At 39.6% G+C, this 25,511-nt stretch overlaps 1 protein-coding gene across 1 annotated transcript in view; it reads right to left on the bottom strand.

Annotated features, from left to right (window-relative positions):
* Positions 1 to 16,752: 16,752 nt before the first annotated feature.
* The window catches only part of LOC120029755 (tetraspanin-15-like), a 34,789-nt gene continuing 26,030 nt past the window's right edge, over positions 16,753 to 25,511 (bottom strand). Inside the window, exon 8 of the mRNA XM_038975024.1 lies at positions 16,753 to 18,121. Coding sequence (XP_038830952.1) covers positions 17,948 to 18,121 — 174 coding nt within the window. The 3' untranslated portion in view covers positions 16,753 to 17,947. The remainder of the gene's footprint in view (positions 18,122 to 25,511) is intronic.

Here is a 25,511-nt window from a genome sequence, read left to right on the forward strand (position 1 = left end):
CGTGGAACCATACAGATTCTATTAACTTGCCTATTCCATTTCCTAATTCTACAGGCGGAACAGCCTTGTTATATTTTCAGAAGCAAGCAGGAACCAGGACTGTGGAGTCCATTGTGTCCACTGACAGTGTCAGTAACGTTTCTGCTGTTTTCCTGCTGATTTGCCAGTCAGTGCTGCACTATCATATGACTCTGATTTCCTGCGGCACCCTCCCTGTCTACCAGTTACACATGGCCTGAAATATGTCCTCTACACTCTGTAACATCCTCCCTGAGATATATAGTCTATACTGTAACATCCTCCCTGAGAGATATAATCTACATTATAACATTCTCCCTGAGAGATATAATCTACGTTATAACATTCTCCCTGAGATATATATATATTCTATACGGTAACATTCTCCCTGAGAGATATATTCTATTCTATAACATCCTCCCTGAGATATGTACTCTACACTGTAACATCCTCCCTTCTGTGTTCTCTTGTAGAATGTTCACTGAACATAGACTAATTAACATTATACACTAGTACTAAATGAACCACTGGACTGTCTGTCTGGACTCTGATGAAAATAGTGCTGACTTACCTCAGGCAGAGCAACAATAGCAGCAGCACACTGCTTGGCTTGTTTCAGATGGGCTCAGACTGACTCAGTAACTCCAGATCTTGCCTGGCTGGGTTGGGGTCTGTTGGGTGTGCTGCATTGGGCCTTGGTACTGAGGGAGCCTCATCCCTCTGCAGTCAGTCACAGGCAGAGAAGAGGGAATGTCGCCCAGTGGAACAACTCGGAGCACATAGTACACATACGGGCAGCAGATGAGAGGGGTCGATGAGGGCGGAGGAGGAGTCTCCTGTTTGAGGAGGGGCAGGGATGGTTCTGCTGATGGGGAGGAACAAGCCTACACAGGCCGGCCAATCCCTGGCCTCGTGTAGTAAATGGTATGCAAAGACATTCAGGAAGTGGTTTAAGTGAGTGACACCAAAGATGGTGGATGAATTAAGATGTCCCACTCAGGCCGTTTACCGTTAAAAAAGGTCAGTTCCGGTCTGCTTAACGGGGTGGCTGTATATGAATCAGAAAACATTTGGGAGTAGGATGTCTCGCTTCCTCTTCCGTCTGGTGACACCTCTGTTTGTATGAATGCATACTAGCAAAATGCATGGAATACATAGATTAAGATATATCAAGATGATCTGATCACCCAAGATGTATTTCGGTGATCATTCACAGTGACAAAAATGTATCAAATATTAATGTGGATATTACTTTCCAATGACCATTCATTATTTAGTAATTAGTGATATATTTGTAGTATTTAGAATGACATACAACATAACAAACTGCTGTTTTATGTTCAAATGGTAATCCAACTGTCTTATCAGTAAAGATGTCATGTTTAATTGTCAATCATCTCGGGTAATCCAGAACTAAAATCTCACGTAATCAGTCAAATGTGTAGTCTGTCCACGAGAGATACAATTTTCTCATATGATGTTCTATATTCTACCCAGAAGATGGCAGTATCTCCCAAGGCAAGAGTCATGGTACCAGCTCCCTCCATTAGATTGAGAATCTGTTCAATTTGGATTCATAAAAGGAATGGACAGATCTTAGTGTAATTTTTGACCATGCGGCCAAACAGGAATGGTGGAAAGAAAACACAATTATTTGTGGTTCCTATTCAAAGAAAGCTGCCAGGCACCAACATGATGTCACTCATTCCAACCTTTGCTCCATTCATAAACCACAGTGTTTGAAACATGTATTTAGTTTTAGTGCCTCAGGTAACTATCATTCTGTATGTTTGATCATCAACATAACACTAGTAGCCGTTTGGCCAGGGTGGTGGCTGGTGGGTAATTGATATAAAGACTTTCCATACTTGAGTGATCAATAAAACCCTGTGTGTCGTGACAGTTACCTGTCAACAAGTCAATAAAGGCTATGGAGCAGGTCAGCAGCAGGTCATTACCAGGAAGGCAGGGAGCCTCCCTATGAGGAGAAAGATAAAGCAATCACCATGATCAGGATGGAGGAGTTAGCAAAACCGATTGAGAATCTACCCATGATCAGGACGGAGGAGTTAGCAAAACCGATTGAGAATCTACCCATGATCAGGACGGAGGAGTTAGCAAAACCGATTGAGAATCTCCCCATGATCAGGACGGAGGAGTTAGCAAAACCGATTGAGAATCTACCCATGATCAGGACGGAGGAGTTAGCAAAACCGATTGAGAATCTACCCATGATCAGGACGGAGGAGTTAGCAAAACCGATTGAGAATCTACCCATGATCAGGACGGAGGAGTTAGCAAAACCGATTGAGAATCTCCCCATGATCAGGGAAGGAAATCAGGTAACTGTCACAACACACAGGGCTCTTTAATGGTTGAAAAGTCTCTGAATTGTATAATAAGAAAAATGAGAGCAATTCAGAGACATTTCAACCGTTGCCATGGAAGAGCCCAGAAGCCTGGTAATTGGAATGAGGTACTGTATATAAGCCACTGCTAATCGTACTAATACATAATTCATGAACAAAGTATTCACATTTTTGATGCAAAAGAAACAAAGTGCTCAAAGCCTTTCTGCAGCAATACCATTGATGGTCATATATGGTATTGTTTTTATAGGCTTGAGGGCAGCTCATACAAAAGTATGCCATTGTTGAGCCCCAGTGGGAGGATATTTAGTAGTATTTCACCACACACCAAGACATATGAGGAGAAAGATCATCTTTAACTACCTGTTTGAGTATTTCAACGTAACCTACTGTCTCTTATTTTGTACCTACATCTCACAGCTGGCTGTACCCAGAGGTATTGCAGGCTCTATCTTTACCTTGGCCACAAATGCACTGTCGCAAATGAACAGAGAGGGTAATCTAGTAATCTATTAGCACCAAAAAGGCCTCTGAGTGGTATTCTATTGCTGGGACCCGTTGGAAAATCGAGGAATCTTCTAGCAAACATCTGTTCTGCCGGCCAGTCAGTGTACTGAACAGTGTATACTGACCAATCAATATACTGCACTATATAAGCATGGGATGTCTCCCTATAGACACAGTCAACCGTGTGTAACTCTTAGGGTGTGAACAAAGAGTCAAAAAAAGCTCAAGTCAGGGTAAATGCCTTTTTGTAGCCCTTCAATTGCACAAAATCATATTTGATTGAGTTTGAAGTGGTCTCTGGTTGATTGCCTCACAATCGTTAACAACTTTCCAACAACTGGCTTTTGGTAAGATAAAAATAGCATTGATCTTACAAAAAAGGTCATCCATCAGTGTAACAACTCAGCAATGTATTTGTGTCTCTATATTTGTCTTCCCCTGAGAGGACGGCTGTTAATAAGACCCTTTTCTATCTTGTTAAGTGAAGAGGCATCACAGACATGTGTACGTCTTGGAGATGCTAATTTGTGCATGTCAATAACCAGTTGTGGGAAAAGTACAAAATTGCTATACTTGTGTAAAAGTAAAGATACCTTAATTGAAAATGACTCAAGTAAAAGTAAAAGTCACCCAGTAAAACACTACTGGAGTAAAAGTCTAAGAGCATTTGGTTTTAAATATACATAAGTATAAAAATGTAATGTAATTGCTCAAATTTACTTAAGTATCAAAAGTAAAAGTATAAATAATTTCAAATTCCTTATATTAAGCAAACCAGACAGCACCATTTTATTGTTCTTAAGCCAGGGGCACACTCCAAAAAGTCCTAATTTACAAACGAAGCATATGTGTTTAGTGAGTCCGCCAGATCAGCGGCAGTAGGGATGACCAGGGATGTTCTCTTGATAAGTGTGTGAATTGGACCAATTTCCTGTCCTTCTAAGCATTCAAAATAGAATGAGTACTTTTGGGTGTCAGGGAAAATTTATGGGGTAAAAAGTACACTATGTTCTTTATGAATGTAGAAGTAAAAGTTGTCAAAAATATAAATAGTAAAGTAAAGTACAGATACCCCCAAAAACTACTTAAGTAGTACTTTAAAGTATTTTTACTGAAGTACTTTACACCAAGGTCAATAACTATGTGCATATGGCATTGCTCAGACAGGGACACAAAAGAAGACTGGTGGCTGGTATTAAGCATTAGGTCCCAATTGGTTTAGTCATTATATTTCTGAGCACGCTCCATTCTCTCTAAATATGGAAATGTCACTGAGTGCAGTAATTGGTCTTTAGATAGACAGATTTGGTGTGCATATTCAAGTGGCAATACAGTGTGAAAGGAAAACAAAATGTCCCTTCTGTCAGACATGATTATCTGTGTAAGACGTCAATACTGTAGAAAAATAGGCTCATATTTGTGATTGTGGTGATGCATTATATTCACATTTTTAGACATTAAACTGGTAATCCTCCCTCTCTCTGGGGTTTGTCTTAAAGTTGTGCTTTACGGAGAGTTAGACAATGCTAGTATAACAGTATCCATAGAGCCCTTTATAAGATGATTATTTAAACAAATACTCTTGATTCTGCTGATGTTTAACATTATTTCAGCTAAGAAGGCACCAGACATATGCCAACTTGGGTATCATAAGTATTCAACCACCTTGTATTTTTTTCCACATTGCGTTATTGTGATTTTGTTGTTCATATATACAAAATAGTCCATAATGTCAAAGTGTAAAGCAAATTCAACTTTTTTCTTTTCTTTTTTTTTTTAGAAATTAATAAAAATGTAATATCTCAAATATAGTATTTTTAATTTAGGCAACCTAAATTAGTTCAGGAGGAACATTTGGCTTTACAAATTACATAATAAGTTACATAGGCTCATTCTGTGTGAAATAATAGGGGTTGACATGATTTTTGAATGACTACTCCTTCCTCTGTCCCCCATGCACACAACATCTGTAGGGTCCCTCAGTCAACTATTGAATTTCAAGAACAGATACCACTACAAAGACCAGGGAGCTTTGCGAAAGCCTCATAAAGAAAGGCAGTGATTGGTAGATGGGTAACAAAAACAAATCCGATATTGAATACCTATTTAAGCATGGTCAAGTTAATAATGATGCTGTGGATGATGTATTAAACCACCCAGACACAAAGTTGTCCTTCTGAACTGAGCTGCAGGATAGGAAGGAAACTGCTCAGGGATGTCACCATGAGGCCATTGGTGATTTAAAAAAACAGCTACAGAGACCAATGGCTGTGATGGGAGAAAACTGAGGATGGATCAACAACATGGTAGTGACCTAATTGACAGAGTGAAAATCATCAAAATATATAGAATCTAAATATTCCAAAACATGCATCCTGTATGCAACAATGCACTTAAGTGATACTACAAAAAACATGGCAAAGGAATACACTTTTTGGCCTAAATGCAAAGCCTTATGTTTAGGGCAAATCCAACACACCACATCATTGAGTAACAGCCTCCTTATTTTCAAGCATGGTGTTGGCTGCATCATGGTATGGGTATGGTTGACATCAGCAAAGACTGGGGAGTTTTTCAGGATAAAAATAAACGGGATGGAGCCAAGCACAGGCAAAATCCTAGAGGAAAACCTGCTTCAGTCTGTTTTATCTCAATCTCTTCATTCAGACTCAATCATGGACACTCTTACTGACAGTTGTGGCTGCTTTGCGTGATGTATTGTTGTCTCTACCTTCTTGCCCTTCATGCTTTTGTCTGTGCCCAATAATGTTTGTACCACGTTTTGTGCTGCTGCCATGTTGTGTTGCTTCCATGTTGTTGTCATGTTGTGTTGCTACCATGCTGTCTTGTCATGTGTTGCTGCCTTGCTATGTTGTTGTCTAAGGTCTATCTTTATGTAGTGTTGTGTTGTCTCTCTTGTTGTGATGTGTGTTTTGTCCAGTATTTATTTTATTGTTATTTATTTTTAATCCCAAATTTTTATTTACAATGACGACCTACCAAAAGGCAAAAGGCGCCTTTTGGTAGGTCGTCATTGTAAATAAAAATTTGTTCTTAACTGACTTGCCTAGTTAAATAAAGGTTAAATAAAAAAAAATCGATATAAAAAACTCCAGACACTGGGAGGAATTCACCTTTCAGCAGGACACTAACCTACAACGCAAGGCCAAATATACAGTGCAGTCGGAAAGTATTCAGACCCCTAGACTTTTCCCACATTTTGTTACGTTACAGCCTTATTCTAAAATTGATTAAAAATAAATGTCCTCATCAATCTACACACAAGTCCCCATAATGACAAAGTTAATTTTTGGGGGAAATTTTTGCAATTTTAGACTTTGCCATTAGACTCGAAATTGAGCTCAGGTGCATCCTGTTTCCATTGATCATCCTTAAGATGTTTCTACAACTTGACTGGAGTCCACCTGTGGTAAATTCAATTGATTGGATATGATTTGGAAACGCACCCACCTGTCTATATAAGGTCCCACAGTTGAGAGTGCATGTCAGAGCAAAAACCAAGTCATGAGGTGAAAGGAATTATCCGTTGAGCTCCGAGACAGGATTGTGTCGAGGCACAGATTTGGAGAAGGGTACCTTAAAAAGGTCTGCAGCATTGAAGGTCCTCAAGAACACAGTGGCCTCCATCATTCTTAAATGGAAGAAGTTTGGAACCACCAAGACTCTTCCTAGAGCTGGCCGTCCGGCCAAATCGGCCAATCGGAACGGCCTTGGTCAGGGAGGTGACCAAGAACCCAGTGGTCACTCTGACAGAGCTCCAGTTCCTCCGTGGAGATGGGAGAACCAGAGGGACAACCATCTCTGCAGCCCTCCACCAATCAGGCCTTTACAGTGTAGTTGCCCAACAGAAGCCACTTCTCAGTAAAATGCAGATTACAGCCCGCTTGGAGTTTGCCAAAAGGCACCTAAAGGACTCTCAGACCATGAGAAACAAGATTCTCTGGTCTGATGAAACCAAGATTGAATTCTTTGGCCTGAATGCCAAGCGTCACGTCTGGAGGAAACCTGGCACCATCCCTATGGTGAAGCATGATGGTGGCAGCATCATGATGGGCGGCAGGTAGCCTAGTTGTTAGAGCATTGGGCCAGTAACCGAAAGGTTGCTAGATCGAATCCCCGAGCTGACAAGGTAAAAATCTGTCGTTCTGCCCCTGAACAAGGCAGTTAACCCACTGCCGTCATTCTAAATAAGAATTTGTTCTTAACTTTCTTATTTAACCTTAAATAAAGGTTAAATTAAAAAATGTGGGGATGCTTTTCAGCGGCAGGGACTGGGAGACTAGTCAGGATCGAGGGAAAGATGAACGGAGCAAAGAAAGATCCTTGATGAAAACCTGCTCGGGACCTCAGACTAGGGTGAAGGTTCACCTTCCAACAGGGCAATGACCCTAAGCACACAGCCTTAGACATTAAATTATGTGAAATAATAGGGGTTGACAAGTCTCTGAATGTCCTTGAGTGGCCCAGCCAGAGCCCGGGGCTTGAAACCGATTGAACATCTCTGGAGAGACCTGAAAATAGCTGCGCAGCGATGCTCCCCATTTGTATTTGTATTTATTATGGATCCCCATTAGCTGCTGCCAAAGCACATAGCTACAGTACTAAATCTATGTGTATGTATAGTGCGTATGTTATTGTGTGTGTGTGTGTGTGTGTGTGTGTGTGTGTGTGTGTGTGTGTGTGTGTGTGTGTGTATATATGTGTGTGTATGCATGTGTCTGTGCCAATGTTTGTGTTGCTTCACAGTCCCTCTGTTCCATAAGGTGTTTTTATCTGTTTTTTAAATCTAATTTTACTGCTTGCATCAGTTACTTGATGTGGAATAGGGTTGGCTCTATGTAGTACTGTGTGCCTCCCATAGTCTGTTCTGGACTTGGGGAGTGTGAAGAGACCTCTTGTGACATGTCTTGTGGGGTATGCATGGGTGTCCGAGCTGTGTGCCAGTAGTTTAGACAGACAGCTAGGTGCATTCAACATGTCAATACCTCTCATAAATAAAAGTAGTGATGAAGTCAATCTCTCTTCCACTTTCAGCCAGGAGAGATTGACATGTATATTATTAATATTAGCTCTCTGTGTACATCCAAGGGCCAGCTGTGAGCCAATTGCAATTTTCCTAAGTCCTTTTATGTGGCACTTGACCACACGACTGAACAGTAGTCAAGGTGCGACAAAACTAGGGCCTGTAGGACCTGCCCTGTTGATAGTATTGTTAAGAAGGCAGAGCATCACTTTATTATAGACAGACTTCTCCCCATCTTAGCTACTACTGCATCAATATGTTTTGATCATGACAGTTTACAATCTAGGGTTACTCCAAACAGTTTAGTCATCTCAACTTGCTCAATTTCCACATTATTTATTACAAGATGTAGTTGAGGTTTAGGGTTTAGTGAGTGTTTTGTTCCAAAGACAATGCTTTTAGTTTTAGAAATATTTAGGGCTAACTTATTACTTGCCACCCACTCTGAAACTAACTGCAGCTCTTTGTTGAGTATTGCAGTCATTTCAGTAGCTGTAGTAGCTGACGTGTATAGTGTTGAGTCATCCGCATACATAGACACTCTGGCTTCACTCAAAGTCAGTGGCATGTCATTAGTAAAAATTGAAAAAAGCAACGGGCCTAAACAGCTACCCTGGGGAATTCCTGATTCTAACTTGATTATATTTGAGAGGCTTCCATTAAAGAACACCCTATGTGTTCTGTTAGACAAGTAACTCTTTATCCACATTATAGCAGGGGGTGTAAAGCCATAACACATACATTTTTCCAGCAGCAGACTATAATGATCGATAATGTCAAAAGCTGCACTGAAGTCTAACAAGACAGCCCCCACAACTATTTTATCATCAATTTCTCTCAGCCAATCATCAGTCATTTGTGTAAGTGCTGTGCTTGTTTAGTGTCCTTTCCTATAAGTGTGCTGAAATTCTGTTGTCAATTTGTTTACTGTGAAATATCATTGTATCTGGTCAAACACCATTTTTTCCAGAAGTTTACTAAGGGTTGGTAACAGGCTGATTGGTCGGCTATTTGAGCCAGTAAAGGGGGCTTTACTATTCTTGGGTAGTGGAATGACTTTAGCTTCCCTCCAGGTCTGAGGGCACACACTCTCTAGTAGGCTTAAATTGAAGATGTGACAAATAGGAGTGGCAATATTGTCTGCTATTATCCTCAGTAATTTTCCATCCAGATTGTCAGACCTCGGTGGCTTGTCATTGTTGATAGACAACAATACTTTTTTCACCTTTTCCACACTGACTTTACGGAATTCAAAAGTACAATTCTTGTCTTTCATAATTTGGTCTGATATACTTGGATGTGTAGTGTCAGCGTTTGTGGCTGGCATGTCATCCCTAAGTTTGCTTATCTTGCTAATGAAAAAGTAATTAAAGTAGTTGTCAATATCATTCAACCTGACAGAGCTTGAGAGGATCTGCAGATCTGCAGAGAAGAATAGGAGAAACTCCCCAAATACAGGTGTGCCAAGCTTGTAGCGTCATACCCAAGAAGACTCGAGGCTGTAATCGCTGCCTAAGATGCTTCAACAAAGTACTGAGTAAAGGGTCTGAATACTTATGTAAATGTGATATTTCCATTTTTGTTATTGTAATAAATTTGCAAACATTTCTAAAAATCTGTTTTTGCTTTGTCATTATGAGGTATTGTGTGTAGATTGAGGGGGGGAAAATATTTAATCCATTTTAGAATAAGGCTGTAATGTAACAAAATGTGGAAAAAGTTAAGGACCTGAATACATTCCGAATGCACTCTAGGTACCGGAGTGGTTTATACCTGACGTGGTCCAAAATCTATAAGTGGTACCATATCACCGTATTAAACAACATGATCAAATAAACAATTTCTAAGTATATTAACAAATACTCTATTGTCAGATAACATTTTGCATGCCTTTCATTCACATATACAGTACTCCACAATCACCCAACCTCAACCCAATTGAGATGGTTTGGGATGAGTTGGACCGCAGAGTAAAGGAAAAGCAGCCAACAAGTGTTCAGCATATGTGGGAACTCCTTCAAGACTGTTGGAAAAGCATTCCAGGTGAAGCTGGTTGAGAGAATGCCAAGAGTTTGCAAAGCTGTCATCAAGGCAAAGGGTGGCTACTTTGAAGAATCTCAAATATATTTAAAATTGTTGAACACTTTTTTGGTTACTACATGGTTACTCCGTATGCGTTATTTCATAGTTTTGATGTCTTCACTATTATTCTACAATGTAGAAAAACCCTTGAATGAGTAGGTGTGTCCAAACTTTTGACTGGTACTGTATTTACAGAGTTACATTAACATTTCAGTAATTTAGCAGACGGTGTTATTCATAGCGACATACAACGCATTCATCTTCAGTACTGTAGCTAGGTGAGACAATCACAAATCACAGGACGGACAAGAGACCAGAGGTGACAAAACGGATTGCTCAGGTTGGGGTGTAGGTTTTGAGCATAGCCTGAAGGTACGGAGGGTCTGCTCCGTAGGCAAGCACCATGGTCTTGTAGTGGATGCAAGATTTGACTGGAAGCCAGCAGTGTGAGAATGACCAGGGTGTCATGGGAGAATTTGGGAAGGTTGAGCACCAAGCGGGCTGCGGCGTTCTGGGTGACTTGCAGGGGTTTGATGGCACAAGCGGGGTGCCAAGCCAACAGAGAGTTGCAGAGTAAAAAAAACAAAAAAACATTGGTTCCTATAAGTTAGAACAACTAACACCATTTCTTGATGGGTGACAGTTGATGTTCTGGTTGTGGGGGGATAAGAGATGCATTACCCAACACAATCATCAACCAAAGGTGGTTATCTAAGTCCTGTTAGGTTTTCAAGGTCATTTTAGTCTCCACTGTTGTCTGTCGCTGTTTTATCAAACAGCAAAATGCAGACCCTCGATTCTAATTTAACCACACTTGTCATGCCTCTTAATCTCCCAGTTCAAACAGTATGGGCCATGACAAGCAAATGTGAAGCAAACAGAAGGCGCGTCTCTCGGTCCTTGGCATCCCGGGGTGACATTGGGACAGCGAGTAGTGTGACTTGAGTCCTGCTTAATCAAAAGTGCAAGCTAGAGCGAGGACAGCGAGTGAATCCACATTATATTACATTTTATAAATTTACAGTTAGTGCATGCATCTTAAGGTAGCTGGGTGAGACAACCACCTATCAAATCAAATGTTATTTTTCATTTGCTTTGTAAACAACAAGTGTAGACTAACAGTGAAATGCGTACTTACGGGCCACTCCCAACAATGCAGAGAGCAGAATCGGTCAGGAGCCTGTAAAATGGCCGCTATCCACTGCAGTGTGATCTCACCATCTCAGTCATAGTAAGTCAAATTTTTCCTCAATAGAGTCAGTGCTAGTAAGAAAAGACAAGTGCAGGTGTTATTAATCACACGATTCATCCCACATGCTATGGAGTTAATCACATCTTCTAGGGCAGTCGTTCTCAAACCTCTTCTCGGGGACCCCCAGCCGTTAACTATTCCACACCTAACACACCTGATTCAACTTGTCAACTAATCATCAAGCCCTTGATTAGGTGAATCAGGGTAGCTGGTTCAGGGCTACAACAACATTATCAAATGTCTGGGGTCCCCAAGAACCACTGCTCTAGAGTAGCCCCATCGGACAGAGCAATCTTGTGGAAAACCAAAGTTATAAGTCTCTTTTTCCTACCTGCAGGTCTAATATCTCCCCAGTCCCCTCCTCGTGTCAGAAGATATGAAAGAGGCCCCTTGAGTGAGCTGTGTCAGGAGGACCATAGGTTGAAATGGGTGTTGACTCACACATCCTGGTGCCTGGTGAGGGGGGTCGTTATGGAAAGAGATCCTTGTGCTTGGTGAGGGAGAGTTGTTATGGAGAGAGATCCTGGTCCCTGGTGAGTGAGGGTTGTTATGGAGAGAGATCCTGGTCCCTGGTGAGGGAGGGTTGTTATGGAGAGAGATCCTGGTCCCTGGTGAGTGAGGGTTGTTATGGAGAGAGATCCTGGTCCCTGGTGAGGGAGGGTTGTTATGGAGAGAGATCCTGGTCCCTGGTGAGTGAGGGTTGTTATGGAGAGAGATCCTGGTCCCTGGTGAGGGAGGGTTGTTATGGAGAGAGATCCTGGTCCCTGATGAGTGAGGGTTGTTATGGAGAGAGATCCTGGTCCCTGGTGAGTGAGGGTTGTTATGGAGAGAGATCCTGGTCCCTGGTGAGTGAGGGTTGTTATGGAGAGAGATCCTGGTCCCTGGTGAGTGAGGGTTGTTATGGAGAGAGATCCTGGTCCCTGGTGAGTGAGGGTTGTTATGGAGAGAGATCCTGGTCCCTGGTGAGGGAGGGTTGTTATGGAGAGAGATCCTGGTCCCTGATGAGTGAGGGTTGTAATGGAGAAAGATCCTGGTCCCTGGTGAGTGAGGGTTGTTATGGAGGGAGATCCTGGTCCCTGGTGAGTGAGGGTTGTTATGGAGAGAGATCCTGGTCCCTGATGAGTGAGGGTTATAATGGAGAGAGATCCTGGTCCCTGACGAGTGAGGGTTGTAATGGAGAGAGATCCTGGTCCCAGGTGAAGGAGGTTCGTTATGGACAGAGACACAGTAGGTGGACTCTGGGATAAGGGCATTGTATTATCCCAAGTAAGTAGAATGCCACAATAGGACACAGGTAGAACACAGCAACCAGGTAGAACACAGACTGTGCACGGAGGGCAGACAGATAAACCATCATTTTGAAAAGGCAAATTGAATGAGCCATTTGTCTTAATATCATACGTAGCTTCTACAATAATAACATTTGGTAGCATTGTACTATAAAGGGCCTTGGACAAACACAGAGAAACTGAAGAAACCGAAGAAAACTGAAAAGGATCTTTCGGCTACCAGATGATGTGCTTGATGTCCTTGGACATAAATTAACTGCTAATAGAAATAAATGTTGCATGAGTGAGTTAACCAATCAGTTTTGTGCGCATCTGTACATAGATGGGAAGTGATGGGCATTAGTCCAATTATGTGTAGAGGGTGAAGTGATGGGCATTCTGCCATCCATGCATCCTTTGAAGTATTAGCCTCCCACTATTTGTTTTACAGTAGCCATAGCAACATTGCCACAGATGTAGATATCTCTTTTGGGGCACGTACAACATCATCAGACAAAGATGACAAATACGATGACTCCACCCCACTGAGTGAAAAACTCAGCAGTACCATGGGGATATCAAGCTGTATCGCAACCGGTCGTGATTGGGAGTCCCATAGGGCGGCGCACAATTGGCCCAGCGTCGTCCGGGTTTGGCAGGTGTAGGCCGTCATTGTAAATAAGAATTTCTCCTTAACTGACTTGCCTAGTTAAATAATGGTAAAAAAAACTCCTGATAAGAAATATCACATTCATTTATAGCCAATCATTTACATGTTATTTTTCAAGACATGACTGGGTATTTACAGTAGTATGACACACAATTGGATACTTATATAAATATGTTAGATGTCATTCTACATGCTTTTTGTCCTCAATGCATTTGATGTCCTCTGAAAGCCCATCAGTATATCAGTGGTGGTTGGGATGAGGATGGGTGTCCTACAGACCGTAATGATGAATAGGAGTCCCCGGGAAGCAGAGCGGATGAGTGTTGTCTGAGATCTATAACAACCCCCAAAGAGGCACCAAATTTCCACTTTAAGAACCACTTAACTGCAGACAAAACAAGCAATTTGTTCCCACAAACTCTGTTGGTAATCTGGAAAACACCAAGGCTGAATATGATTGAGTGTGTGTCATCCTTAGAGGACATCTCCTTGATTGTGGTGTAAACAAAATAACAATTGTTTGTTGTGCCACAGAAATCCTGTGGGCACAGGGCACCATTTCTGAAAAAAAAAAATCAATTCCCAAGGAGTATCTCTCAAATGTGACAGCAGAAGGATAGCTTGAGGGCCCAATTCTTCCTCTGGAAAGAAGGGTACAGATTTTAGCTGCAGGCCATTTTCAGAACTTACCTGATTAAAATAGAACTTCCCCAGATGCTCCGTTGTACAAAATCCAAAAGCTGACAAAAAAAATGTTGTACATGAGAAATGTTCACTGTCATTTTACTGTTTTCTTTTTCTTTTGTATTTCTTTACTTATATATTGTTTACCTAATACCTATTTTTTACTTAAAAATTGCACTGTTGGTTAGGGCTTGTAAGTAAGCATTTCACTGTAAGGTGTACACCTGTTGTATTCAGCGCATGTGACAAACTTTGATTTTGAAATATTTTGCTGTTAAATTTGCAGTGTTGCTGGCAGGGCCAAATAATGACAGGCTATCACACATAAATATCAAGTGAAATTATCCTGTCGTTAAGGGGTCAAGAGCTGAATAGTGTCATCACAAGCTATAAAGTACTTTCTAGGTGTCCTTCATGGTCATTTAGATGTTTCATCTGTACGTATGGCCATTTGCCCCTTGGAGCACTAACAGTACATAGCATTTTACCTCCAATGTTAATTGTGAGTGAAGGGTAAAGAAATAAAGAACAGTGAAAGACAAGGGAGAGAGAGTGAGGGTACTGGACGTGCTTTGATGTCATGACAAAGACCATGCAAGAATGTCTACAACAATAAAAAAAGGCTCAGTACACAGGGCATCAGTATTTGTCTTGAGAAAAACTGAAGGCATCATGGAAAAAAACTAATATGGGTTTTGTGTTAGAAAGGTGTTTGAAAATGTTGAAGAGGGTAAAGTATACTCATGATGACTGTAATGGGTTTGTAGTGGGACAGAGAATAACAATTACACCAAGGGTTATTTTGGCTGGGCTGGGCTCCATGAAAGAGTAAACTATTTTGTGTCACAGCCGGACGCCCTCTGAATAGGCAGACAAACCAGCAGGACAGGAAGAGCAACGAAAAACGCCACTACAGAGGCTGCTCAACAGGACTGTAAATATGATTTATTCATTCACCAGATCACTATATAATGCTCAAAAGTATTACAGTGAGCTCACACAAAAAAATAAACAGCATAAGTTAAAAAAAGACAACTTTATAACCTCCACCACAACTGAACAGTAAGAAGATTTCAAAGCAAGATCTAAAAACAAAAATCTGATGGCACCTTAAAAGTTTTTGACAAATAAATAATCAATAATGTAATAATGTAAATAATGTAATTTGAGTCAAAAATTAGTTTGAAAATAAGTTGAACATTTGTTTGACTTCCCATTTGGTGTGGATGGATTCAAATATGAAGTCATTCATTGTTCTGTCTCAGGAGAACCATCTCACTTAGTCCTTTTCCATGGAAACAGGCTGCGGATGGCACTTGTGGTCTGAATAAGTATGTAACAGTTAGCCTTTAAATCTAGGCATGCAATCCCATACGACCATGCTTTTAACAGACAAACAGTACCAGTCAAAAGTTTGGACACACCTACTCATTTCAAGGGTTTTGTGAAGACTTCAAAAAACTATGAAATAACACATATGGAATCATGTAGTAACCAAAAAGCGTTATACAAATCAAAATATATTTTATATTTGAGATTCTTCAAAGTAGCCACCCTTTGTCTTGATGACAGCTTTGCTCACGCTTGGCATTCTCTCAACCCGCTTCATGAGGAATGCTTTTCCAACAGTGAAGTAGTTCCCACATATGTTGAACACTTGTTAGCTGCTTTTCCTTCACTCTGCGGTCCAATTCATTCCAAACCATCTCAATTGGGTTCAGGTCGGGTGATTGTGGAGGCCAGGTCATCTGATGCAGCACTCCATCACTCTCCTTCTTGGTCAAATAGCCTTTACACAGCCTGGATGTGTGTTGGGTCATTGTCTTGTTGAAAAACAAATGATAGTTCCACTAAGCCAAAACCAGATGGAATGGTGTATCGCTGCAGAATGCTGTGGTAGCCATGCTCGTTAAGTGTGCCTTGAATTTTAAATAAATCACTGAGTCACCAGCAAAGCACCATCACACATCCTCCTCCATGCTTCACGGTGGGAACCACACATGCGGAGATGATCTGTTCACCTCATCTGCGTCTCACAAAGACACGGCGGTTGAAACAAAAAAAAACTCAAATTTGGAGTCATCAGACTAAAAGGACAGATTTCCACTGGTATAATGTCCATTGCTCATGTTTCTTGTCCCAAGCAAGTCTCTTCTTATTATTGGTGTCCTTTAGTAGTGGTTTATTTGCAGCAATTCGACCGTGAAGGCTTGATTCACAGTCTCCTCTGAACAGTTGATGTTGAGACGTGTCTGTTACTTGAACTCTGTGAAGCATTTATTTGGGCTGCAATTTTTGATGCTGGTAACTCTAATAAACATTCTCTGCAGCAGAGGTAACTCTGGGTCTTCTTTTCCTGTGGCGGTCCTTATGAGAGCCCGTTTCATCACAGCGCTTGGTTTTTGCGACTGCACTTGAAGAAACATTCAAAGTTCTTGACATTTTCCGCATTGACTGAGCTTCGTGTCTTAAATTGATGATGGACTGTCATTTCTCTTTGCTTATTTGAGCTGTTCTTGCCATAATATGGACTTGGTCTTTTACCAAATAGGGATATCTTCTGCATACCACCCGTACCTTGTCACAACACAACTGATTGGCTCAAACGCATTAAGAAGGAAAGAAAGTCCACAAATTAACTTTTAACAAGGAACACCTGTTAATTAAAATGCATTCCAGGTGACTACCTCATGAGGCTGGTTGGGAGAATGCCAAGAGTGTGCAGAGCTGTCAACAAGGCAAAGGTACTTTGAAGAATCTCAAATATAAAACATATTTTGATTTGTTTAAAACTTTTTTGGTTACTACATGATTCCATATATTATTTCATAGTTGATGTCTTCACTATTATTCTATGATGTAGAAAATAGTAAAAAATTAAGAAAAACCCTGGAATGAGTAGGTGTGTCCAAACTTTTGACTCATACTGTATACAATCATTGGCAGGAAGACCAGGGACATGATGCTGCTCTGCGAAGAGCTTAAGAGGCTCACTAGCAGATCCCACAACAGGTAAATGTCACTGACTGAGCAAAGCCATAAAACATAGCTTCCAAACCATTTAACAGTACAAAATCATAATAAAATGTGGGCAACAGACCATGTGTATGCTGTACATCATTAACAACGTTGGTATTCCTAACTCAAATGAAGCCACATTGTGTGACTGACCATAAACTTACTGTAAGTTAATTAGATTTTTACTCACCTAAACCATTAAAGGGATAGTTCGTGGTTTTAGCAGAGGCCCTTTATTTACTTCCCCAGAGTCAGATGAACTCGTGGAAGTCCAGTATAAAAGGACGTTAAAAGGTAGTTTCGCGAGCCAAGGCTAATTAACGTTAGCGCAATGACTGGAAGTTTACGCGAACAGCTAGCATCGTCATTGCGCTAACGCTAGAAAACAATTGTGCTAATGCATAACTTCCTTAAAACTGCACGCAGGTACATACAAATGGTATCCACGAGTTAATCGGACTCTGGGGAAGTAGATGGAGGGCCTCATTGCCAAAATCCCGAACTAATCCTTTAATGTGTTGAACCCATGACATCTCCAATGATTATGAAAATGAAGGTAGGTACCCTCCATAAAATTCACCATAGAAAACATCTCTTTGAACAGCTAAAAATGTCCCATTTAATTGATTGGCATCAATACAGGAGTCTGAGGTAATAATGATTGAAATACTGGAATTCCTATGAGGGGCTGGCTAGTGAGCTACATATTTGTATTTAGTATGACAGAAAATGTTAAATGTTTTTGCTGTAAATCTATATATAAAAAAATCGACACTTCAGGAGGAGGAAAAAATAATAATAATAAAAAGCGCTGTATTTTTTTACAGGCACACACTGGTATGTATACCCTTCCATCCTAATAAAACCTTAATAAATGAACCCCTGAAAAAAAAAAAATCCCTGAATAGAACCAAAAAGACACACTAAAAGATCTCTGAACAGTGGTTGTAAAACTGGAGCTGATAGCTCCAGTGTGTTGGAAGGCTGAGGCAGGCACAGCAGTGTTTTAGGCTAATTAGATAACATGAGGCACGCTCAGTCGATCTCTGGCATGCACCTGCAACATTTGGCCATTCTGCTCTGCTTCTTGGGTTCCCTGAAGCCATCACTGTCTCCTGCGTCCAGCAGTCCATCCTGGTAGTTACCATACTCAGCAATGGCATCCTCTACTCGTGTGATGTAGAGCCAGCTAATGATCACGCCCAAGAACTGCAAACACAAGGAGATTCAGAGTCAGAGATGGGAAATAGAGTCTTGAACTACAGCCTTGGGGAAGATGACCTTGCTTTAGCAAGCACTAGTTCAATGTCAAATCAAATTGTATTTGTCACATACACATGGTTAGCAGATGTTAAAACAAGTGTAGCGAAATGCATGTGCTTCTGGTTCTGACTGTACAGTAATATCTAACAAGTAATCTAACAATTCCCCAACAACTACCTAATACACACAAATCTAAAGGGGTGAATGAGAATATGTACATATAAATATATGGATGAGCGATGGCCAAGCAGCATAGGCAAGGTGCAATAGATGGTATAAAATACACTATATACATGTGATATGAGTAATGTAAGATACGTAAACATTATTAAAGTGGCATTGTTTAAAGTGACTAGTGATCCATTTGTTAAAGTGGCCAGTGATTGAGTCTCCATGTAGGCAGCAGCCTCTTGGAGTTAGTGATAGGTGTTTAGCAGTCTGATGGCCTTGAGACAGAAGATGTTCTTCAGTCTCTCGGTCCCAGCTTCGATGCACCTGTACTGACCTCGCCTTTTGGATGGTAGCGGTGTGAACAGGCAGTGGATCGGGTTGTTGTTGTCCTTGATGATCTTTTTTGCCTTCCTGTGACATCGGGGTGCTATAGGTGTCATGGAGGGCAGGTAGTTTGCCCCCAGTGATGTGTTGTGCAGACCGCACCACCCTCTGGAGAGCCTTGCGGTTGAGGGCGAAGCAGTTGCCGTACAGCCCGACAGGATGCTCTCGATTGTGGATCTGTAAAAGTTAGTCAGGGTTTTGGGTGACAAGCCACATTTCTTCAGCCTCCTGAGGTTGAAGATGCAGTGTTGCGCATTCTTCACCACAATGTCTGTGTGGGTGGACTATTTGAGTTTGTCGTTGATGTGTACGCCGAGGAACTTCAAAAACGTTCCACTTTCTCCACTGCTGTCCCTTCGATGTGGATAGGGGGGGTGCTCCCTCTGCTGTTTCCTGAAGTCCACGATCATCTCCATTGTTTTGTTGACGTTGAGTGAGAAAGATTGGGGTACTTTGGATCTACAGTGCATTACCGACCACTGTCTTTTTTCTTTGAGGGAGGGGGTTGTCAATAAGCAAATTTGTTCCGTTTCACATCATGACATTTTGTCCTTGATACAAAATACATTTCAAAAACTTTGTCTGAAGCATGCATTTAACCAAAAGCACAGACCTGAGACAGACGAGAGCTGATCTTTGAACAGACAGCCACAGCTTGTGCTGATTCTAGAGCTTAAGCTACATTATGTTCTTACTGCCAGCAGCCCCATAATTCCTATAGCAAATCACACTGCAGAGTATCTGACTTTACTGTTAAGAAGAACCGTGCAGAACGCATGAAATAACCCATACAGTACATCTGCACCATGTTGAGGTAAAAAGCTCAGGTTAAGAATGTATGAAACAATTACTTTCTTAGACGGTATCCTTGTGGGTGTATGTTGAAAGTCAACATAACATCAGTATAAGTGCTGTAGCCCGCAAGTCAAGTCAGCTATATCATTTTAGTTTCATAACTCATTGACTGAGGGGTCAAACTCAGACATACATTTTATTTAATTTTTTTAAGTGTCCCCCAAGTCTTGAACAGATAGCTAATTAAATCTAAAGGCTGTCTGTCCACTTGTTCGACCTTGGCCTGTTTCAAATAAACAGGTATCTGACAACTTCTGGAAAACGATGTCCACGCTTCATTACGGCAGAAGTCCATGTGTTGTTGTGATTCTGGACGGCCAGACAGCTAGCAACAATGACAAGAAGCTGCCATGTGAGGAATCGTAGGTGCCTCCTTTCAGCTAGTTTTATCTTGTTGTTGATGTCTTGTTTTGAGGTGTTTTAACTGATTTTAGTTTTAACTCAAATTCACTAACTAACCACCAATTGTAAAAATGTATTTGAGAGACAAGTGCTGATTTGTGCAAATGTATTTAAATTGTCAACAATCTAAACCAACCCTGTCTGTTTAGCCCCATAGTCGCGCATAAAACGGTTTTGTTGCTAAACAACCAACCCGTCTATGAAAACCAACCTCATTTTATCAGACAGTCTCAAAGTATATAATGTAAATACCTCTATGGACCGGAAAGGAAATCACACTACAAACTATCACCCTCAGGCACTTAAGGAAATCAGGAATGTCATGGATATATTGGAATTAGTGGATATATGGAGACTTAAATACCCTGACCTAGTGAGATATACATGGCGGAGGCTTAATCAAGCTAGTCGCCTTGACTACTTTCTTATATCATTCTCTCTGGCACCAAAAGTTAAAAAGTGTTTGATAGGGGACAGAATGCGGTCAGACCATCACATAATTGGCATATATATTACTCTTACAGAATTTCCACGTGGGCGAGGATATTGGAAATTTAATCAAAGCCTACTAGATGATAAATTGTTTAGAACTACGACAGAAGAATTTATAACTGACTTTTTTAGACATAACATAGGTACAGCAGATCCCCATATTGTATGGGACACTTTTAAGTGTGCCTCTAGAGGCCATGCAATTCAGTACTCATCTATAAAAGAAAAGCAATTTAGATCAAAAGAGTCCATATTAACAAAGGAAATTGAAGGACTAACAGTACAGTTAGATAACAATAAAAACGGTACCATAGAGGCACAGAATAAGTTAGAGGAAAAACAAAAAGAAATGGAGGAACTTATTCAAGAAAGATCCAGTGTAATATATTATAAAAATAAAGCGAACTGGATGGAATATGGGGAAAAATGCACCAAATTCTTTTTCAATCTTCAATATAGAAATGCTACCAAAAAAAACGTATTAAAACTTGTTACAAATGATGGAGTCACGCATGATTCACCAAATGATATTTTGAAAGAGGAAGTAAAGTACTTTAAGAATATGTTTTCGTTTCAGGCTCCTCCATCTCCACTAACTGAAACTAATTGTATGGATTTTTTCCCTAATAATAATGTAAAATTAACATCTGTACAGAAAGACTCATGTGAAGGCCTAATTACAGAGGAGGAACTACTTGACGCAATTGGGGCCTTTAAGGATGGGAAAACTCCAGGGCTGGATGGCATACCAGTGGAAGTATACAATATTTTTTTTGATATACTCAAAGGACCATTATTAGCTTGTTTTAACCACTCCTATATAAATGATAGATTATCAGACACGCAACAAGAAGGTGTGATATCATTATTACTGAAACAGGACCCAAGTGGTATATATAAAGATCCAGTCCATTTAAAAAATTGGAGACCTCTTTTTATTCTTGCTTGGCGCATAGAATAAAAAAAGTTTTGTCAGATATTATTCATCCTAATCAGACAGGTTTTTTACATGGACGATACATTGGAGATAATATAAGGCAAGTACTGGAAACAATAGAACAGTATGAAATATCGGGGACACCAGGCCTGGTTTTCATAGCTGATTTTGAAAAGGCTTTTGATAAAGTACGACTGGAGTTTATATATAAATGCCTAGAATATTTCAATTTTGGGGAATCTCTTATAAAATGGGTTAAAATTATGTATAGTAACCCTAGGTGTAAAATAGTAAATAATGGCTACATCTCAGAAAGTTTTAAACTATCTAGAGGAGTAAAACAAGGTTGTCCACTATCGGCATATCTATTTATTATTGCCATCGAAATGTTAGCTGTTAAAATTAGATCAAACATTAATATTAAGGGATTAGAAATCCAGGGCCTAAAAACTAAGGTGTCATTGTACGCTGATGATTCATGTTTTCTTTTAAAACCACAACTATAGTCTCTCCACGGCCTCTTAGAGGATCTAGATACATTTGCTATCCTCTCTGGATTAAAACCAAATTATGATAAATGTACCATATTACGTATTGGATCACTAAAAAATACACATTTTACATTGCCATGTAGTTTACCAATTAAATGGTCTGACGGAGATGTGGACATACTCGGTATACAAATCCAAAAAGAAAGAAATGATCTCACTCCAATAAATTTTTATAGAAAGTTAGCAAAAATAGATAAGATCTTGCTACCATGGAAAGGAAAATACCTGTCTATTTGTGGGAAAATCACCCTGATTAACTCTTTAATCATATCACAGTTTACCTATTTGCTTATGGTTTTGCCTACACCTAGTGACCTGCTTTTTAAATTATATGAACAAAAAATATTCAATTTTATTTGGAACGGCAAGCCAGATAAAATTAAAAGGGCCTATTTATATAACGAATATGAATTCGGAGGGCAGAAATGATTAAATATTAAAGCGTTAGACCTCTCACTAAAGGCATCAGTCATACAAAAGTTATACTTAAATCCAAACTGGTTCTCTAGTAAATTGATAAGAATGTCTCATCCTATGTTCAAGAAGGGCCTTTTTCCCTTTATTCAGATTACACCTGCTCACTTTCGGTTGTTTGAAAAGGAAATAATCTCCAAAATATCTTTATTTTTTAAACAAGCCTTAGAAAGTTGGTTGCAATTTCAGTTTAATCCACCTGAAAGGACAGAACAAATAGTACAACAAATATTGTGGTTAAATTCAAATATAGTAATTGATAAAAAAACTGTATTTATCGAAGAAATGTTTAAAAAAGGTATAATTTTTGTGAATGATATCATAAATAGGACTGGTGGAGTAATGTCACACATGCAGCTAACACAGACATATGGAAATGTCTGCTCTACCCAAAATTACAACCAATTAATTGCAGCATTACCACAAAAATGGAAGAGGCAAGTAGAAGGGGAAAAAAGTAAGGAACTTGTATGTCGGCCCTATATTAAAGAACATAAATGGTTAAAGAAAAGTGTGATAAATAAAAACATATACCAATTTAATTTAAGGACCAAAAAACTGACAGCTGTGCCATATAAATTGCAAAATAGTTGGGAAGAGATTTTTGATGTACCCATTCCATGGCACATGGTTTATGAATTGATACGCAAAACAACGCCGGATTCAAAACTTCGAATTTTTCAATTTAAATTACTGTACAAAATTCTTGCAACTAATAGAATGTTATATATATGGGGGATACAATCTTCCCAGCTCTGCAGATTCTGCTGTGAGGAGGCAGAGTCACTAGATCATTTATTTTGGTATTGTCCGTATGTAGCTCGTTTTTGGTCACAGGTCCAGGAATGGCTGAAGAATTGCAACATTTGCGTAGAACTAACGCTACAGATAGCAATACTGGGGGATTTGAAAAGCCATAGTCAATCAATCAATAATATAATAATTATTTTAGCAAAAATGTTTATTTTTAATTTACAATCCGTGGAAGCTATGAGAATAGGAAGATTCAAATCTTTTGTGAGGCATCACAGCACAGTTGAAAAATATATGGCAAATAAAAATCCGAAATGGATGATGTTGGAAGATAGATGGGAAGGGTTGAGTGGAGCTGAAGGGTGGGACTAATAACAAGATAAACAATGTAGAGCATACGGGATCTGTGAAATGTGTATAGGGGCGGAGTTTTTGTGAAATAGCACAGTTACAAGTGGAAATCAAACTGGATGGACAACAGAAATAGAGAAAGGACTAAGAACAAACAAGAGAGAACTATTATAAAGTAGACTGTGTCTGTAAAATGTGTATAGGATGTATAAATTGAAGGTAAAAACAGAAATGTTTATCAGTTTACTCCAATTGGGGGATTGGTGGTAGGGTTTGCGGGGAATAATAATAAAGGTATATTCTTTAAAAAAGTATGTATGTCTATATAGGTATGTGTATGTATATATGTGTATATGTATGCATACGTGTATGGATATATATATTTACCCAAAAAAATATGGGGGATTGGAAATGATGCAGACGACTACATTGGAAGCAACATTCTTTCCGCAATATTAAGCTGATCCACCCCTAAAAAAAAAAAAAAAAAAAAAAAAAAAAAAGGTATATAATGTACCGTATGTGGGAGGATTGCTCAAATGACTAGATTACATTGAATGATTCATTCTGTGGCAACATCAATAAAGCATTAGTAGCTCAATAGAAATACCCTCAAATCAATAACATATGGGATCTCAGGGAAAGACTTCATTCCACAACTCACTTTTTCCTACATGTACTATAGTTACAGGTGATAGAGATCATCATTTATTCCCAGAGAGAGGCAGCCACAGCTCCTTCCAATCAATAGAAAGTGAGTAGACAATGGACTTAATGATTAAAAGTGCCAGTCAGAAGACTTAACCCTTTTTACAGACACTTACTGTGAAAAATAGCTGTCTTTAGTCAATACCCTCCAAGTTTTGTTCCCTCCAATGCTACATGTGATTGTCAATATGGGGAACCAGATACAGGGCCTTCAGAAAGTATTCACACCCCTTGACTTTTTCCACATTTCGTTGTGTTACAGCCTGAACTTAAAAGTAATTCAATTTAGATTATTGGTCACTGGGGCTAACCATAATGTCAAAGTGGAATTATGTTTAAAAACATTTTTTTACTAATTCATTCAAAATGAAACAACCCTGAAATGTCTTGAGTCAATAAGTATTCAACCCCTGTGTGTAGTAAAATAAAGAAACCCTGTAAGGAGTAGGTGTGTCCAAGCTTTTGACTGGTACTGTATATATTTATTCAATGTGATGACGTTGAACCAACGTGGAAAACTGATTGGATTTACAAAAAGTCATCAACGTAAGGGAATATTACATTTTTTCCCACCCAACTTTTAACCTAAATCCAATGTCATGGTGACATTTTTTGTTGTTTTGACTTGAATTCAGGTTAGTTGACAACTCAACCAAATGTAAATAAAAAATAGACATCTGATAGACAAATGACATCTGTGCCCAGGGGGTTTTGTTTTGAAAAGGAGATCTGTAGTATTTTGTTAATTGTCTCAAAATTATGGGGGTTGAGGGATGTAGCTACCAATAAAGAATTCAAATTATTTCATATTTATAAAAACAAAAGTCTTTCTAGATAAACTTAAAATTGTATTTGTTTTCATTGTTTTCAGAGGAACAGATTGCATTTGGACACATAATTAACACGTGACGTATTCTGCCCTTCACAACAAAGTTTCAAAGACACTGAAGCATACAATTTTCAAACTTATTAGTGGTAACCAAAGAACAATCTCCATCTTTAAAGATCTACAAATGTGTATCCCTGTAGCACTCTCCATCCCTTTTTCTACAAGATACAAGTGGTAATATTGTTAATAAAACATAGCTAATACACAGGACATTTTATGGAGCATGTAGTGAAGCAAGGCTCGTGGGACCATTATGAAACACCTTCTCATCTGCATTTTCACCGGCTGCAGGAGAAACGGTTTCTTCCGGACTTAAGTACCTAACTAATCACAGCTATGGAAGATGAGCATGTAAATTTCAAACAAGGA

Source organism: Salvelinus namaycush, chromosome 35, assembly GCF_016432855.1.
Source record: "Salvelinus namaycush isolate Seneca chromosome 35, SaNama_1.0, whole genome shotgun sequence".
NCBI classification, from domain to species: Eukaryota; Metazoa; Chordata; class Actinopteri; order Salmoniformes; family Salmonidae; genus Salvelinus; species Salvelinus namaycush.